This window comes from Macrotis lagotis, chromosome 2 (genome assembly GCF_037893015.1).
Source record: "Macrotis lagotis isolate mMagLag1 chromosome 2, bilby.v1.9.chrom.fasta, whole genome shotgun sequence".
Taxonomy (NCBI): Eukaryota; Metazoa; Chordata; class Mammalia; order Peramelemorphia; family Peramelidae; genus Macrotis; species Macrotis lagotis.
Genome location: NC_133659.1, coordinates 28,148,530 through 28,167,137, shown reverse-complemented (window position 1 = coordinate 28,167,137; position 18,608 = coordinate 28,148,530). Strand labels below are relative to the sequence as shown.

Below are 18,608 nucleotides of genomic sequence, written 5' to 3'. Positions count from 1 at the left end.
TAAACATAAAATCTGATAAAGCAAAAAGGAAACAGAGGCCAAATAAGGAGGGGGAGGAGGACATGTTCAGACCACATCTAAAATATTGTATTCAGTTCTGGTCACCCTGGTTTAGGAAGGACATTGGTAAACTAGAGCAAATTCAGAGAAGGATGCTTAGAATTGTGGAGAGCCTCCTGGCTGTACCACAAAGGGGACATCGTGAGAGCTGTCTCCAAGTATCTGGAGTGTTGCCTTGGAGAAGGATGAGACGTGTCCTGTCTGGCCCCAAAGGAAAGGAGCAGGTGGAATAGGACACAGTTGCAAAGAAGTAATTTGAGGTTTGATGTAAGGAAAACCACCTCATCATGAGAGCTGTCCAAGACCTGGTGGTGCTGTTGGAAGAGACATCAGGTTCCCCTCCACTGGACTTCTTGCAGAAGCTGGAAGATCGGGCAGCTAGGTGGCGCAGGAGATAGAGTACTGGCCCTGGAGTCAGGAGGACTTGAGTTCAAATCCAACCTTAGACACTAATTGCCTTGGGCAAGTCACTTAACCCTATTGCCCTCCAAAACAACAACAACAAAGTGGGAAGACCATGGGGCAAGGGTTGGCAGGGGGCTCCAGTTCATGCCCAACTGCATTTGATGCAGATCCCTCTCATTGTGAATACAGTCCTACCAGATCCTTCCAGTACAAAACTGTATGGGCAAAGTTTGGGGGCTTCTTCTACTCTAGTATTTACTACCCAAAAGACACAAGAGAGTCTTCCTGGTGAATGAAGACCCAAGGGCTGTGGCTCTCAATCTCCCCTTCTGCTCTCATAGATGTAAATCGAACATTTCCTATGTTAAGGGCTAGTTATACAAAGATGATTAAGATGTCACCCGTGATCTCAAGGAATTAGAAAGGAGAAGAGGACTTGAGTCACAATACAGGACAGAAGATGATAAAAAATGGAAAGGCCCCCAGAAATCATTTCAACCATCCCCCCCATTCAATAAATGGGGAGACTGAAGCAGAGGGAGGTTGTGTTTTGTGTCATGACCCAGATAGTTCAAATCCACTATCTCATATCTGCTCCTCCTTTCAGGGAGGAATAAAGAAAAGCAGCAGAAGAAATCATTTCCTGTTTACAAAGAGAGGGAGCAGGGGACAGAAGCAGAATCATGAAAGTCTTCTGGGAGGAGGTAACCCCCGAGTTGGGATTTCAACAAATAGAGGTGGAAAAAGCTGTTTCTAATATCTGTTACAGTGCCTAGGAGCTAAGGAGATAATTCCACACCTACAAGAAGACTACACTAACAGGAAACAGGGCCTCCCCTCACCTCAAAGGCTTTATCTTAGTCTTCTCTTTATGACTTCCACAGTTTCTGCTCCATATTTTAATCTTAGAGATGATGGGGGGGATTAAATTATAGATGGATTTTCTTTTATTTATTAAAAAAATTCCACACCCTTTTTGGGGTATTGGGAGTAAAATCAGAGCTCTCATGAGAATGTGGGTAAAGTTTCCAAACTCCTAAACCATTAGGAGATTCTTGATTGGCAGAAAGGAATCCTGGCAAAGAAAAGCAGATCAGTTTGTGCCTTTATGATGTAGCCAACCTTGAGACTGGGAGTCTTGGTACCAGTAGACTTTCCAGTCATGAGCCTGGGGCTCTAAGGAGAAGAGCCTCTAGGGCTTTCAGCTTTTGCTAATTTCTCACCCTGGAATCCAACAGGGGAGACTCAGCTACCCAATGCTTCCCATTCCATGAGTCAGCTTAGATCTCTGAATCCAGGGCCTTTCTATGTCTTGACCAAGCCCCAGCTGCCTACCCTTCCTCTCCTCCTCCCTACTCTTAGTTGAGATCCCTAAATGGGTTTCTAGGACTTTTCCTGCTTTTTCCTCTCTTCTCCCTTCTCACCTCTTTGTCCATTCCATTCTCCTCACTTCTTCCTCTCATCTTCCTGGACTCTTCCTCCCTCTTTGCTTCCTCTGTCTGTTCCTTCATACTTCTCTTCTTTCTCCTCAACAAATTGAATATCTAAGAACATGGAAGTCTTTTAAAGACCATATAAATATTACTACAAATACCAGCTTTTGCCTTATCCCAGAGTTTTCCAAAATCTAACACCCGTTATATTCTAATTCAATCAAAAGAGTTGCTATTATTTGATAGTGCCTGTAATTTTTAAAATTTAAATATTTTGTTTTTCCAACTACATGCAATGTTTTATTTTTACCAATCTTTTTATTTTTTGCAATTCTTTTAAATTATAGTTAATAAGTTTTATAGTCCTCAGAAAAAATACTGTGCCTAAGAAAAATCAATTTTACCTTATAAACTCATTGCCTTCATATAATCATGTCTCCTCTTCCTCCTTTTGTTCCCTCTCTTTTCCTAGTCACTTTCTCTTCTTTTTTTTTTTGTAATGCAATGGGGCTAAATGACTTGCCCAAGGTTATACAGCAAAGTAATTATTAAGTGTCTGAGGCCACATTTGAACTTAGATCCTTCTGACTCTGAGCCAGGGCTCCATCCACTGTGCCACCTAGATGCCCCCTTCCCCTTTATCCTGATGCCCTCCTTCTCTTGTATCATTCCTTTTATCATTTTCCTCCTCCTCTTTGTCTTCCTCTTCTTTCTCCTCTTCCTCCCCCCATGGAGTCCCTGTTTCTCCTTTGGTCACTCTGGGCGGGTAGGGAGGGTAAGCTGAAGACCAAACTCCTCAGGAGAGGGGAGGGAGGTTCATGGTTCCCAAGCTCAGTCTCAGTTCCCCTGAAGTAACTTTGTGCCTCTCCATCCTGGGCAAGGGAGGAGAAGGGTATAGAGGAGCTGACAGATGATTTGGGGAGGAAAGGAGTTCAGATTCACTTCTTTTAGTAGGCCACCCTACCCCTATCCCTGGCTCTTGAGCTTGAAAAGAGTGAAAATAGCATTTCAGATGTGGCTTGGAGATAATGTAATCTTTCTTTTTCATTTTATTTTATAAGGTTTTAAAGTTTGCAAAACATTTTTAAAATTTTTAAAAAACATTTTCACGAAGCTCTGCCTTCTTTCATCTTTCACTTACCCCCTCCAATCACCTTCATTTTACAGATGGGGACCCTGAGACCCGAAGAAGGAAAGCCACTTGCCCAAGATCATGATGTATGATATTAGCTGATGGGAGAGCAGGGACCATAACTCGATCTCTCACTGTGCTTCAGGCTGACTGTTGCCTCAAGCTCCCAACTCCAGATATGAGGCCAGGAGATGGGGGGGGGGGGGAGCGGGCTGGGCTGCCCTGACAGGCTTCCAGTCCAGGTGGAGCAGGGCTAGGGCAGGCTCTTGCCAGGTATTCAGCTTAAAGGGGGTGAGGGTGGGGAGAGTTGGGATTGATCTTAAGCCTTTCCTTCAGGGCCCACCCTACACTTCTGGTCATAGAAAGACAATATATTTTCATTGATTGACTCAATTTGCCGAAGACTCAGGGGTGATGGTGTGGGTGAGTTAGACAAGAGTTCAAATCCCCAGTCTCTCACTAAAGCAAGTCTCTAACTAGGCCCTCTGTTTTCTGGATTATTTAGAAAATCAAGTCCTTTCCATTCCTTACCTTCTCTGACTTCATGACAGGAAAGTGAGTTTTCAAGTGCCAGTGGTGGCCAAGCTCTACTGATTCCAAGGACATATGTAGGGTGGAAGGAAGGGTCTCTTGGAGTGAAATGCCACCCAGGAAGCCCCAGGTTCTAGATAACTTTAAGTCTATCCCTTTGTTGCTAAGTAAGAAATCCAGGAAATTTGTTACTGGCCTTATTTTAGGGAAGAAGCTGAGATCTAGAGAAGTTAAATGATCTACCCAAAGTCAGGAGGGATTTGAACCCAGTCCTTAGAGACAGAATTCTCCGCTTCCCTTCCACTACCCAAGGAACAAACTACTTCCTCCTTGGGTCTTTCAGAGTCTGTAAAGTTCAAAAGAAACAGCAGCTGCTGAACTAGGCCAAGATCTGGGACTCCACAGGACGAAGGCCAGGCCAGCCTCTGGCCTCCACACACACACAGCTGAGGAGCACAGGTCTCCTCTGCCTCCAGCAGTACCATCCCTGTGGGCAACAAGACTTTGAAGCAAGGGCACTGTTTTCTTAGCCTTCCTTCCAGATGGGAAGACTGGGGTCAGTGGGGAAACTCTTCCAGCCGAGGGATCTCAGAAGCTGAAGCATCTGGGAGCCAGGGTGGAGAAAGTGAGGAGGAAGGAAGGCTGCTTCAAGTCCCTTCCTTCAGTCTCTCCTCCCTCCTGTCTTTTTTTCTGACTTTTTTTCTCTTCTGTCTGGCCCTCCTCTTTCCCTGGTTCTCTTCTCTTTCTGTCTTCCTGACTGGCTGCCTTCTCCCTGTCTCTCCCTTCCTTTTCTCCCTCTGCTAGGCCCCAAGCCTCTTGCCCTCTTCTCTGCTTTCTCCCAGGATCTGTGTGTTTCCCTCCCTCCTTCTCTCCCCTTTGCCTCTCCTCTCCTCTCCATTCTGCCGTCACTCTGGCACTTTATAACCAAACAGACAAACCCCCTTTCCAATTAAAGTGGAATTAGGCAGCTCAATCAAATTAGCTCCCCATTAAAGCCCTCCTTTATTAAACCGTTTTACTGTACTGCTATTAAGTTTCACCCTCCGCCCTGGAACCTGAGCCGCCCCAAAAAGTTTACCTTAGCGTGTTGACTTGGTCTGTGACGACCTTTGCTGGGTCTGAGTGGGGGAAGAGGTGGGGGGAAGGAGGAAAGGACAGCCTGGGGGAACCAGTTCTAACAGCACTGGCCTGGGAGTCCAACTCATGACTTCTAGTCCTGCCCCTGGTCCACAGTCCCTTTTCTTGGCCACCTTGGCCAAGAGTGGTCTTTGGACCCAATGAACTCTTGGCTCTTTTCCCAGATGCCTCTCTGCACTGGTTCTATAGGATGGGTAGAGGGGTGCAAGGGAAGGGAACTGTTTGGGGTTGGGGGTTTGGAGTAAAGGGGGAGAGGGGGCCAGCCTTCAGCTGAGGCCAGGCCCAAGGCGGCTCCAAAGGGCAGCGCCCTTGGTCTCCCCTCGTGGCCCAGAGACTGAGGATCAAGTGTTTAGCCTGGGCCCCGGAGGAGGAGGAGGTAAACAGGGCCCTTCCTGCCAAGCTCCGGGGGCCTCTTGGGGAGGGCCGGGCTTGGGGGGGGGGGCAGGAATTAGGTTTCCAAGACAACCAGTTTAAGCTGTCCGAAGTGTGGCCCGCCCCTGCCCTCAGCTTTCCCAGAGTCTTCAGTCTCTACCTGTGCACTCAAGCCCGGGCCTAAGGGAGGGAGGGCCTGACCCACCCCACCCGGGGGGTCCCTGTTCCCCGGTCTTGCTCCCCTCGGAATGGAAGGAATCGGGGTTGGAGCGCCTCTTCACCTCCCGGACTTGCTCAGTGAGAGAGACAGATAGAACGAGACAGGAGAGAGACAGAGACAGAGAGACAGGGACAGAGCCAGAGACAGAGAGACAGGGACAGAGACAGAGGGAGACAGACACACACTCTGTGTGTGTACACACACACACAGAGAGAGAGAGAGAGAGAGAGAGAGAGAGAGAGAGAGAGAGAGAGAGAGAGAGTGTGTCAGGGAGACAGGGAAAGACAGAAACACAAACTCAGAGACACGTAAGCAGAAACAGACAGAAACGGAAACAAAGACAGACAGACAGAGACAGACAGAAAGATACAGAAAGGGAGACAGAGACAGAAACAGGCAGAGTGGGAAACAGAAAGGCAAACAAAGCCGGGAAGAAGACAAGCCAGAGGGGAAAGTCGGGGAGCCACAGACCGACAGTTTGACAGAAACCGGGCCAGCAGGGCCAGCCTGCTCTGCTGGGAGAAGAGGGCCTGCCCCCCGCCCCCCATGGTGCAGGGAGCGCTCACACCCAGCCACCCCGGGCTGGATCCCCAAGTGGGGGGGGGGGGACAGGTTCGAGGCCGGCTTTCTGGGGGTTCTTTCCCGGACCGCATTCTTGGGATGGAGGTTTGGGGGAGAGCAGAGGGTCTGACCCGGGTTCGGGGGAGTCTGAGATGTAAGGGGCCAGAGCGGCCATCTTCCAGTCTCCTTTGCTGTGGGGGCAGCCGGGCTCGCCCCCCTCACCCGGGGATGGAATTCAAATAGATTCCTCGGTTCCCCAACTCAATATAAATGAAGTCCGATTCTGCCCAACGACTGCGAACCGGCGAATCCCACCACTGCCCCGAGCCCAGCGGGCCCTAGAGAGATTTGGGGGGCCGGAAGGCGTCGGGGAGCCGGGGAGCCACCCCTCTAGCTGTGGGAGGAACTTGGGGAGAAAGCCATCGGAGTGGGGAGGACCACCCTTCTGAACTCCTTTCCCACTGGGGGTCAAAGGCCTCGAAGGAAGGGGCGCTTAGCCCGGGCCGGGAGGGTGGCCATGCGCCCTGCAGCGGGCTCTCTTTATTTTTATTACACGGGAGGGGAGGGGGGGGGGGATAGGCTTCATCAGACCCGACAGATCCTAAGGGTCTGTTAAAAACCGCCTCACCCAGAAGGGGTGCGGGTCGGGGAGCTCGCGGCAGCCGGTTTGCGTTTCTCTGGGCGGGAGAGGACAGACCTCGGGGGTCCTGAGAGGGAAGTCCGCTTTATTTGAGCCTTCGTGGATCCGACGGGAGGCCGAGGCGACTGGCCAGGGAGCCCCGCTCCCCCGGCCCCCCGGGTCCCCTCGAGGCGCGGCGCCTCTCTAGCCCTCCCAAGGCCACCGCCCGCCCAGGGCTGGAGGCCGGGCTGCGGCTCCCGGGTGGCCTCATCGTTCTTATTCCTCGACCGTGCACAGAGTCCAGCTCGAGAGGACACGGAGTAACTTAGGATGCGTTTATAACACCGCACACGGGCTCATATAGATATAATGCGTCTGTGAATACGTATAGAGCGGGGAGCGACATATCATACACGTGGAGACTCTCACAATGCACCACAGGTGAAGTAGCCATGCTCGGGACCGAAGCGTCGAGGGAGGGTCGGGACAGGAACCGAAACAGCCGCCGCGCGCCGGGCCGGCCTGCACTCCTCCGGGCTGCGGGAGAGGCCGGGGCCCCGCGGGCCGGGCCGCCCCGCCGCCTCCTCTCCCGCGGACCGGAGCCGGCGCCGGCGGTGGGTTTGTTCAGCCTAGATCGAGATGGGTTAGAGCGAACGAGAAACCAGGAGGGGAGGGGGGCGGCCGGCGACCTAGCGGCCGTCGGGGGGGCGCCTGGGCTCCGGACCCGCTGCCCCCCGCCCCCGGGCCGGCCCCCCCGGAGCGGAGCCGGGGCCCCCTTGGCTCCCGGCCGGCGGCTCCGGGCCGGGGAGGGGGCGAGCGGAGGCCGGGGCGCCCCGGGCCCCTATTGCTTGTCCGGGGTGTTGTTCACCAGGGGCCCGTAGAGGCCGCCCCCGTTGCTGTAGACGGGCTCCTTGTGCACCGAGGCCGAGCGGTCCCGCATGAGGTCGCTGAAGGCGTAGTCCATGGGCGGCCGGAAGCCCAGCGTGGGCATGAGGCCGGCCGTCGAGTAGGGCGCCATGAAGGCCAGGCCGCGGCTGTGCGCGGCCGCCGAGTAGGCCAGGCGCAGCGGGCTCAGGCCCAGCGGCGTGCCCAGCGGGTAGGCGCCCGCCTCGGCGCCGAAGTGGCTGGCGTTGGGCTGCAGCGGCGAGAAGGCCGAGCGGCTGCCCAGGGTCCCGATGGCGGGGGTCACGGCCCCGGCCAGCAAGGGTCTGTGGTGGGGCGGGTGGCCGGCGGCCGGGCCCGGCGGCAGCGCGGCGCCCAGGCCGGCCCCGGCGGCGTCGGCGCGGCCGCTCCAGGCCTCGTCCGGGCCCTTGTCCGGGCCCCCGGGCGCCGGGCCGCCCGCCCCGACGGCGCCGCGGTGGTGGTTGAGGATCTGCTCGATGGCCTGCACCACGTCGCCGCCGCAGCCCTGCAGCACCAGCTCCAGCACGCCGCGCTTGTGGCCGGGGAAGACGCGCGTCAGGATGTCCAGCGGCGTCCGCTGCCGCGGCCCCGGGCCCGAGCCCGGCGGCGGCGGCGGCGAGGCCGCGGCCTCGTCCTTGTCCGCCTCCGAGCCCGAGTCCGAGCCCAGCGGGCTGATGGAGCCGGGGCTGTCGTCCTCGCCGGGCGGGCCCCCGCCGCCGCCCTCCTTCGGGGCCTTGGGCTGCGGCGAGCCCAGGAACGAGTCGCCGTCGCCGTTCTCCGAGCCCGAGCCGGCCCGCGCCTCCGGGGACGACGTGCCGGGCGCCGAGTCGGCCCCGTCGGGGGACACCGGCTTCCCCCCGGGCGGCTGGGGGGAAGCCGCTCCTCCGGGCTGCAGCAGGCCCTTGGGAAACAGGTCAAACTTCTGCAGCTTGGCCTCTGGGGAGGGAAGAGAAAGAGGGACGGGGAGGAGAGGGCGGGTCAGGGAGAAACCTGGGGTCCCTCGGAAGGCGGCCCCTAGGCTCTGGGGGCCTGACTGTCTCTGCCCTGCCCCGGGGGCCCGCTCCGCACTCTCCTAGTCTCCTGCACTACAGACCCCTGCCCTTGAGCGAGTGGCTCCCTTCCTGGAGTCTCCAAGCTTGTCATGGAGGGAATCGAGGGAGGGGAATCTCTTGCAAACCCTCCCCAACGTGAAATCCTGAGATGCCAGTCTAACTTTTGACCTGCACTCTCCCAGGGTCCACCCCCAGGCCCCGGTGAGGTGAGGGCAGAAGGTGGCACAGGAGAAACCTTGACTGCTGCAGTTTCACTCTCACCGATTTTGCAAAACTTCTCTGCCCACCCCACCCCCAAGGAAAAAAGAAATACCCCACCCCCCAGAGTGGGGCCATAGGCCGCCAGGCCTGATCCTGAGATGAAACCCCCTCCCCTGCCCTCTTTCTGATCTCTCTCCCCAGTAGGATCTCTGTGTGAGTCCCTGGGTTTTCTCTTTTCCTGAGCTAAGCAGAGGTGGGAGGGGAAAATTACCCCAAAATCTAGGAAAGAGACAAAAATATGAGCGTTGGGGAGGAGGAGGAGGAGAGAAGAAAGTGACCGAGAGGAAAGTCGGAATGTTTCAGGAAATCTAGCTCAAATAGCTAGTTTTAACAGAATGGCACTTCCTCGACAGGACAATCCCAACATCGCAGAGCCGGGGAATTGGCCAAATTATGTGGCAGAATTCAGCTCCCTCTGCGAATGGCCAAATTTTGTGGCAGAATTCAGCTCCCTCAAACTCAAGTGCATTGCTCCTAGGAAGGGGTGAGGAGCCAGGAGGAAGGGAGAGGCTGGAAAGGGGAAAAATAAAATGGGAAAAAATAAAATGGGAAATCGAAGAAACTAGAAAGAGAAGAAAGCCAGGAGGAAGAAGAGAGAATAGAAGATGGAAGGAAAAAGGAACCGCTAAAAACAAAAGTCAGGGGTATTAAAAAGGAGGCATCATAGGGAAGAAAATTTCTAAGAGTGGAGATTTAAAAGGGGGAAAGGAAGGGAGAATTCCGGGAAAGAGGGAGAGCTGGAGAAAGGGGAGTAGAGAAGAGGGATGGGTGAGAGGGAAAGGAGAAAAGGAGCAGCAAGGTTATAAAAGGTAAGAAAGTAAAGAAGAGGAGTCGGAGGAGGGGGTTGGAAATGAATGGAGGAAAGAAATGACATCGCCAAAGAAGCGAGACATCAGAACTAGAAAAAAGCAACAGAGAGAACCGGGAGAGAAAAAGGGAAAGGAGGTGATTGGAATAAGATAATTAGAGAGTGAGTAAAAAGACGAAACCAGAAAGCAAAGGAATGAAGAGAGAGTGGAAATTCTCTGTTAGAGATCGGCTAAAAAGAAAAATTAAAAAAAGAAAACAACAAAGCGGAAGGTACTGGAAGGGAGGGGATGAAAGTTGAAAAATGGGCCCAGGCAGAAAGTATAAAAAAGAAGGGAGGGGAAAGAATATCGAAGAAAGTAGGCTAAGGGATAAAGAAAAGAGGGAGAGGAAGGGAAAACTGAATCAGATGTGGGGGGGGGTGTTAAGAAAAGGAAAATAGAATGGAGAAACGGAGTTAAGTGGCACAGTGGGGCTGCCTGAACTGGGAGAATTAGGAAAGAGGGGCCCGAGAGAGAAGCGGCAAGACGAGAAAATAAAAAAATAAAAAAAGTTCTGTTATAAAAAAGTGAGGAATGAGGAAATGAGAAGCAGAAAGGAGGATAGAGAGAAACGAGGAAGGAGAGGAAGAGGAAGAGAAAAAAGAGAGAGGAGAAAAGAAAAAAGAGGAGAGAGAGAATCAAAATGTGCAACCAAACTGAGGGAGCCGAAAGAAAACGGAGAGAAGGGGTAGAAGGAAAGGAGAAAATGCCCCCCAACAGAGGCCTGGTATAAACAAGTGAGGAATGAGAGGCAAAAAAGGAGAGAGAGAGAAAGGAGAAGAGAGACTGAAAAGGGAGAAAACAGAATAAGGGAATTAAAGAGAAAAGGCAGAAGGGAAGGAGAAAATGTCCAAAAAAAAAGGACTTGGTATAAACAAGTGAGGAGAGAGGCAGGAAAGAGGGGGGAGAGAAGGTGCGTTTAAACTGAAAGTCTCCAGAGAAAATGAGAGACCAGAGGTAGAAGGCACGAGTGAAGGGGGAAAAGGGCCTGGAGTAAACAAGTGAAGCGTGTGAGGCAGGAGGGGGGCGGGGGGGAAACAGAGGCACACAGAGAGAATGGCCGTTCCAACTGGAGGAGTCAAGAGCAAGCCAGAGGGAGAGGCGGAAGGGAAGGAGAAAGTGCGAGAAATAAAGAGGGCCTGGTATAAACAAGGGAGGACGAGAGAGATACACAGAGACACACAGAGAGAGACAGACAGAGATGCAGAGAGAGACAGAGAGAGAAACAGAAGAGCCAGAGACAGTGAGAATGTGCATTCAACCTGAGTCAAGAGAAAATAAGGGACAAATTAGCGACAAGGAAAGGAGAAAATGCGAGGGGAAGGGGGCCTGGTTGAAGCAAGGGAGGCGCGGGAGCAGCGGAGTTAGAAGGGAGAGACGGACGGACGGACGGAAGGACAGGGGGCCCGAGGCGGGGCTCCGGAGGGAGGGAGAGCGGGGGAAAGGAGCCGCGGAGAAGGAGAGGGGCCCGAGGGGTCGGACGAGGCCCGGGGTCCCCGCCCGCCCCGGCCCGGCCCTTCACCTGCGGCTGCGGCCCCCGCGCCCCCCGCGGCCGCCCCGGGCCCCGAGGCCGGGCCCGGGCCCGCGGCGTCGGGGCAGACGGCGCCGAAGACCTCGTAGGCCGGCCTGGGCGGGATGATGCCGTTGGCGGCGGCCAGGGCCAGGCCCTCGGCCGTGCCGTAGAGCAGCTGCAGCTCGCGGGCCTCGTTCTCCTCCTGCGCCTGCTGGCGCCGCAGGGCCACCTGGGCCGCCATGACGCGCTGGCGCTCGGCGATGAGGGTGCACTTGGCGCAGAGGCAGTCCTTCCAGCGGCAGTAGCGCTTGTGGCCCTTGAGCGCCGACACCACGCCGTGGTTGCGGCAGCGCGCGCACTTGGGCGTCCGCGGGTACTTCTCGGCGGCCCGCAGCAGCAGCGGCGGGGCCCGCAGCAGGCCGCCCGCCACGCTCACGGGCAGCGAGGCCGCCGCCGCCGCCGCCGCCGCCACCGAGGCCACCGAGGCCACCGGGCCCGGGGCCACGGGGGGCGCGGCCGCCGCCGCCACGCCGGGCAGCTCGGAGCGCAGCTCCATGGAGGCCGGCCGTCGGCGCAGTCTGCAGCGGGGCGAGAGAGCACAGAGCCGGCCCGCTCGACTCCGGGCCCGGGGAGGGGGGCGGAACCGCAGGGCCAGCCCGCCCCCCGTCTCCGGGCCTCCGGGCCCCCCCCCCCCCGGGCCTCCGGGCCCCCCAGCGCCCCCCGGGTCTCCCGGCCTCCCCCCCCCCAACGCTCCCCCCGGGCCTCCGGCCCCCCCCAGCGCCCCCCGGGTCTCCCGGCCTCCTCCAACGCTCCCCCCGGGTCTCCGGGCCCCCCCAGCGCCCCCCGGGTCTCCCGGCCTCCCCCAACGCTCCCCCCGGGTCTCCGGGCCCCCCCCAGCGCCCCCCGGGTCTCCGGGCCCCCCAAGCGCCCTCCGGGTCTCCGGGCCCCCTCGCCGCCCCACCCGCCCGCGGGCCCAGCGCCCCTTTCCCTGCCTTTGAGGGGAGCTGGGGCCCCCAGGGCAGCGCTCCGCCGGGGAGGGTCGGCCTGGGCCTCAGTTTCCTCCTCTAGGCGGCGGGGCCCCGGCCCAGCAGCTGCCCTTTCCCCGGGCCTGGGGGCTCTCACTCTTGCCCCCCTCCACCGGCAGCTGCGGGGGGGCCCAGCCTGGGGGTCCCGGTCACTTGTGAGCGGAGGCCCCCCCCCCGCCGCGAAGCCGGGACCCCCTCGCGCCCCGCTCCCACCCCACGAGGCCCCCCTGCGCTCCCCGGCCCGGCCCGCGCACCCACCTGGCCGGGACCCGCGGCTGCTCTCCTCGGGGCGCCGCGCACCGACGGCGGGCGGACTCCTCCGGCTGGCGGGGCTCCTCCGACGGCCCGGGCCTGGGAGGGGGCGCTCCGGCGGCCGCCCCTTATCTGCCCATCTCCGCTCCCCGCCGCCACCGGCGCCCGCCCCCTCCCGGCCCCGCCGGCTGCCGACTCCCCTTCTCCCGACCCTCCCCCCAGAAGAGGAAGGAAGGAGCCCCTCCCGCGGGAGGGGGGCTCGGGGTCCCGGGCAGGGCGGGAGCGGCGGCGCCCGGGGCCCGGGAGCGCGCGGGCCGGAGCCGGGGCCGGGGCCGGGGCCGGGGCCGGGGCCGGGGCCGGGGCCCAGGCCGGGCGGAGGCGGCGCGGCGGCGGCGGCGGCGGCGGAGGCGGCCGGGCCGAGTCGCCAGGCGCTGCCCGACCGAGTCTCGCAGAGTCGCTGGCCCGCTCTATTGTTGCGCGTTACGTTTCCATTAGACAGAATTTGACAACAATGCGGCGCTCGCTATTGGTCGGGGCCGGCAGGCGCGCCTCTGATTGGCCGGCCCCCCCCCCGCGCCCGCCCCCCCCCGCCCCGGCGCGCTGGCCCGGCTGCGGCCCGAGCACTCGGGGCTCTAAAAGCCGGTCTGTGTTCTCCAGAGCCGGGGCGGGGGGAGGGGAGGGAGGGGGAGGGGAGCGGAGCCGCGGCCCGGGGCAGGGACGCCGGGGCCCGGGGGGAAGAAAGGGGAGCGGGAGCGGCCGGGGGCTCCGAGGACCGCGACAAGTAGTTTCCGAGGCCGAGGGAGCGTGTGAACTGCGCCCAACGGCGGCGGCCGCCGGCCCGGCCTGCGGGATGACCCGGGCGGCCGGGCCCGCGGGCCCAGGGGACCCTCCCTCGCCTCCCCCCTCCTCCGTCTCCCTCTTCTCTTTCCCCCCTTCCCTCCACGAACATGCCTCAGCCCCCGTCTCAATTTCGCTTCCTTTTCTCAAGTCAGCCAGCGCCCTCGGCTCTTCTGGCCTGTCACTTTTTCCCTTCTCCCTTTTTATTCAGCAAAACAGAGCTTCCTCGGCTCTTCTCCCCTTTCTCCTTTCCTCTCAACAGGCACTTTTTCCTTAGTCTTTCCTCTCTCCTTCCTTCCTTCTCTCCCTCCATCTTTCTTCGTTCCTTCCTCCTGCCCTCCCATGCATCCTTCCTCCCTTCCTCTCTCCTTCCTTCCTTCTCTCCCTCTTTCCTTCTTTGCATTCTTCTCTTTCCTTCTTGCAGCCTTCCTCCCTTCTAGTCATCCTTCCTTCCTTCCTGCCCTTCTGCTTTCCTTCGTTCTTTTATCCTCCCTCCCTTCCAGCCATACTTCCTCCGTTCCTTCCTCCCTCCCCATCCCTCCTTCTTGCCTTCTATCCTTTCTCCTTCCCTCCTAGTCATCCTTGCCTTCGCTTTTTATCCTCCCTCCCTCCTGCCCTCCCGTGCATCCTTCTTCCCTCCCTCTCTCCTTCCTTCCTTCTCTCCCTCTTTCCTCCCTCTCTCCTTCCTTCCTTCTCTCCCTCTTTCCTCCCTCTGTCCTTCCTGCTGTCCTCCCTGCCTTCTAGCCATACTTTCCTCCTCCTTGCCTTCTTCCTCCCTTCCTCCTGCGCTCCCATGCGTCCTCCTCCCCTTCCTCCTCCTGTCCTCCCTGCCTCCTGGCCGTCCTTCCTTCCTCCTTCCCCCCATCCCCCCTTCTCCCCTTGCTTCCTTCCATCCCTCTTCCCCTCCCCTCCCCACCTCGGGTGAGGGCCCCAGGGCCCTTTTCCTTGGTCTCTAGTCCAGGCCGCCTGGAGCCCCCTACCGTGAAGTCCAGGCTCCTGTCCAAGGGGAGTTGGCTCCTTGAGCTTCTCAAGACCCGGGAGCGCAGGCCGGGGGAGGGAGTCATTGCTGGGGGGTGAGTATTTGTTTTTGCTGGTTTAATTTTGATTTTTCTTTCTGGAGGGGTTTCCTGGGGTGGAGGGAAGAGAGAGAGAGAGAGAGAGAGAGAGAGAGAGAGAGAGAGACAGAGACAGAGACAGAGACAGAGAGACAGAAAGAGAAAGAGAGAGACAGAAAGACAGAGAGACAGAGAGAGAAAGAGAGAGACACTGAGACCGGGGTCTGAAACTCGTCTCCATCATCCCCAGACCCATTCTGCCCGGGCTCCCTAAAGCCGAGCTTCGGGTTCCCTAGGCCCCCGCGTGGGGCGAGGCGGGGCGAGGGCGCAGGGGGCAGGGCCGGTGCCCCGTTGGCATTCTCCTTTGGGTTTTTTATTTTGGCTCCGGGGTGCTTGTTGTGGCTTTTGGTTTAAACGCCACCACCAACTTACACAAAAACGAACTCTCGAAACCACCTTTCCTGGGTGTCTCCTCCTGCCAGGGGGGCAGCTGGAGGCGGGGGTCGCGGCCCATCTGTCAGTCTTGAGTCCCGAGCCCAGCCCCTCGACCCCCCTTCCGTCTCTCCTTTAACCCCCTAGCCTGACGTCACCGCCCCAGCCCCATCTCGCCTGGGAGGGCTCGCCTGCCCCCGGGCTCGCCTTCCTGTAGGGGGGAGCCTGCTGCTAGAGGGAGGGAGGCGCACATCTGGAGTCATCGGTCCCCCCTCGCCCAAATTCACTTCCCCCTCTCCCCCCTTTACCTCCATTTCTCCTTTTCAACTTTGTCGTTTTTCCTTTCTTTTCGGACTCTATGAAGTTTGGCTCTCTTCCCTTCCCTGCATTGGCCCCTTCCCTCCCTCCTCCTCTAGTGCCCTTCTTCTGACAGAGGCTTGTTTTCGTTGTTGCTTCATTCAGGAGAAAACTAAACTGGAACCTCCTGGGCCGATCACCCGGAGTTAGTGGCTCTTCTGACGAAGCACCAAGCCCCCCTGCCCTTGCTCCTGGCTGGCCGTGTGTTGGATTTGTCTTTGTGTGTCTGTGCTGTGTGTGTTGGGGGGGGGGGGGGGGGAGTGAGCGTCAGGCTCTTCGGTTTCCATAAGACCGGACGCGCAATCCCTGGGATTCCGATCTTTTCGTTATAAATGGGCCGGAGAGGTCGGAGAAAGGAAGGTCCTAGGCGGGTAGGGACGGCAGGAGGGATGAAGACGGGGGCACGGAGCGGGGAGACGCTGCAGCCAGCTTACCCCGCGTCTGCTCCCCACGGCCCTCTCAAGAGGCATCAATGAAAGGAGAGCATAGACCTCGTGCCCTGCCCTCTGGGGCCCGATGGTTTGTACTGGCCCAGGTTTTGCCCCCAGATCCGGCGGCGGCCCGTGTCAAGCCGACGTTCGGACCCAGCCCAGCCCGGTTCCAAGCAACCAACGGATGGGCCTCCAGAGGCTCCAGAAGTCGGAGCGATGAGTGGTCAGCGCCCTGGTGGTCAGCTCCTCCTCTGGCTCCAGGCCCTACATCAGGTCACCGTTGAGACGGACATTTCTGTTGTGTTTTGAATTTGTAGAATTTAAAACCAAAGCCCGGACCCACATAGGCCACCTCACTGTAGGCAGCCGGAAAGGTCCCGAGGGTGGGTGCCTCAGGTATCCTTGGGAATGTCCCCATTTTACCGTTGAGTAAGCCAAGGATGAGGCGATCACCCAGGTAGGGAAGATCCCTGACTCACCTCTTACCCAGTGCCTGTGCCCAAACTAAGAGAGGTTAAAAAAAAAAAAAACAAAAAGGAAAAACCCCTCGACCCACTCTTGGCTAGTCTTCGAGAACCACGGGGATTTCAGCTGGCATTGCTATTCTCTAGCTGAGGTGGCACCCACCGGTGGGCACACCCCACACTCACATCATCCGTTTCTTCAAGGCAGGAAGCTAGGACTCGACTGATCTCTGAGTTAGCATCGCTTGGAGGCAGAGCAAAACACCGAATGAGGGACCTGGAGTCCCGATTTCGTTGGTGAGGGGCCAGGGCTTCCCAAAAGTGTGCTTCGGGAAGACCGCCAGGCCTTTTCTGGGGATCCAGCGAGGTCAAAACCATTTTCATTTCTAAGGTGCTACAAGGTGGTTAGACTGGCCTCGCCCACACCAAAGGCTCTGGGAGGAACGGACTGGCCATGCCCAGCTCTTGGACTTCGGGGCCAGGTACGGGCGCTGGGGAGACAAAGGGAGGCAAAAGCTCATCCCTACCCTCGGGCAGCCTCCAGTCTAGCCGCTAACCGCCTCTGTGGCCGGGCTGAGGCTGGAGAGAGCCCACGGCGAGAGGGCCCTAGAAGGGAGGGATCGGAAAGCAGGAGAGGAGCAGACTTTGGGAGCGATTTGAGGGAAGCCAGGGAGCTCAAGCGTGGGAGCGTCCGGGCAATGCCTCTAGAGCGAATTCTCTGGCGAGGCCGCCCTCCCTTTCCTTCCCAAGTGCAGAGAGACAGCTTGATTCGATAGACGTTTAATTCCTTTTTTCCTAGGTTCAAATCTAATCTCTGCTCTCCACTGCTCGGGTGAATCACTGTGTCCTCACGCTGGGCCTCAGTTTCCTCCCCTGGAAAACCCGGGGGCTGAGGTCCTTCCAGCTCTGTGGAGCCAGGACCACTCCTCATCAATTTGGAGAAAGTGCTCCCCTCCGCCGACAAAATCGGAGAGGTTCGGGGTCCTGGGGAAGCAGGGGAACCCTGGCAGACAGCGTTCTAGAGCTGAGATCGGCCCCCCACCCACCCCGCGCCAACCTTCTCATTTTCATTAAAGGAAACGCGCCCGGGAAAAGAAAGGGACTTGCTCAAGGTCACATCCAAATCGTGCCTGCGAGTGGCAGAGCTGGGAGGGGCATTCTGCCCTTCCTGACTCCGAAGCCAACGCCCTTGTCACTGCCCCCCACCCTGCCCTTCCTCCGCACTTTTACTGCTATCGTTATTGGGGGACCAGGAGAGGGAGGGAGGCGAGCAGGAGAGAGCGAGAGAGGGGTCACAAGGAGCGAGATCGATTCCGAGAGAGCGCTGCCGGGCTCGCAAAGCTCCTGACTGGCCTTCAGTGGTGGGGGCCCGGGAACGGGGTTATTTATTATGCGCCTGCTATGTACCCGAAACTGGCGGGAAGCGCCTGACGAATAGTGTTTCACTGAATCCTGAGAGGCCCCAAAGGCCAGAGGCTGCCGCACAGCCCCCAGGTCCGGAGAGGACGCCCCCGCCCCCCCATCGAGAATGGTGAGTATACGCCCAATGGGGTGCGAGTGTGCGCGCGTGTGTGTGTGTGTGTGTGTGTGTGTGTGTGTGTGTGTGGATACGTGTGCATTTGGAGGAGGGTCGGCGAGCTGGAAGATCCGGGAGATCGAGTCCCTCAGCCCCAAGACCCGGAGAGTTTACCCAGGGTCAGCCCCTTTCATTCGAGACTGCTGTCCTCCTGCCTCACCCCCCACCCACCCCCGTCTCTGTCTCTCTGTCTGTCTCTGTCTCTCTCTCTCTCTCTGTCTCTCTCTCTCTCTCTCTCTCTCTCTCTCTCTCTCTCTCTCTCTGTCTCCCTCTGTCTCTTCCTCTCTGTCTCTCTCATTCTCTCCCTTTCATTCTCTTTCTCTGTCTCTGTGTCTCACTCGCTCTGTCGTTCTCTCTGTGTGTGTCTGTCTCACTCTCTCTCTGTCTCTCTCTCTCTGTCTCTCTGTCTCTCTCTCTGTGTCTCTCTCTCTGTCTCTCTCTGTCTCTCTCTCTCTCTCTCTCTCTCTCTCTCTCTCTGTCTCTCTCTCTGTCTCTCTCTCTCTGTCTCTCTCTCTCTCTCTGTCTCTCTCTCTCTGTCTCTCTCTGTCTCTCTGTCTCTCTCTCTCTCTCTCTCTCTCTCCCTCTCTCTCTCTCTCTCTCTCTCTCTCTCTGTCTCTCTCTCTCTCTCTCTCTCTCTCTCTCTCTCTCTCTCTCTCTCTCCTCTCCGGTTCTTTTATTCTCCCCCCCCTTCGCCCCTCCCGGGAAGAGTCCGAAACCCGGCTGGAACGCAGGCCGCAGCTTCTCAGAACTCGAGGCGGCCCCCAGGGCTGGGCTCCCCCTTCCCAACCGCGAGAGAACGTGTCTTTAGAGTTCAATTCAAAACAGAAACTTGGGAAAGGATCGGAGGAGAGTTGCGCTTGGGGGGGGGGGGGGGAGGGAGGCCCCAGCCCTTCCCTCACCCCGGCTAGGCCAGTCTTTGCCCAGTCGGAGAGGGGCCGGGCTTCCTTAGGGCCCCTTCCCACCAAAGGAGGACTGAGTGTCGGGTTCCAAGGGGAGGACCCGACCCCCGCTTCCGTCTCCTCGCTCCCAGCCCCCGGCCAGCCGGTGCGGGGCGGCAGCACCAACACACAGCACGGGGCCCCCGGGGACAGGAGCCCCCCACAGCGCACACTCGCTCGGCCCCACGGACGCG

The 18,608-nt window shown here is 58.3% G+C and overlaps 1 protein-coding gene across 1 annotated transcript; it reads right to left on the bottom strand.

Annotated features, from left to right (window-relative positions):
- Positions 1–7,224: 7,224 nt before the first annotated feature.
- Positions 7,225–12,415, bottom strand: DMRTA2 (DMRT like family A2). The gene is made up of 3 exons (XM_074221480.1): positions 12,331–12,415; positions 11,057–11,625; positions 7,225–8,309 (listed from the first exon to the last, which is right to left on the bottom strand). The coding sequence occupies exons 2-3, from the start codon at positions 11,601–11,603 to the stop codon at positions 7,312–7,314; spliced, it is 1,545 nt and encodes a 514-aa protein (XP_074077581.1). The 5' UTR covers positions 11,604–11,625; positions 12,331–12,415; the 3' UTR covers positions 7,225–7,311.
- Between the last annotated feature and the right edge of the window lie 6,193 nt (positions 12,416–18,608).

Bases quoted from the DNA above. Each gene is read 5' to 3' on its own strand.
- DMRTA2 (XM_074221480.1), bottom strand. From the start codon at position 11,603: ATGGAGCTGCGCTCCGAGCTGCCCGGCGTGGCGGCGGCGGCCGCGCCC. The intron at 8,310-11,056 runs GTGAAGGGCCGG...TTCCCTCCCCAG, and splicing joins CGCGGGGGCCGCAGCCGCAG to AGGCCAAGCTGCAGAAGTTT.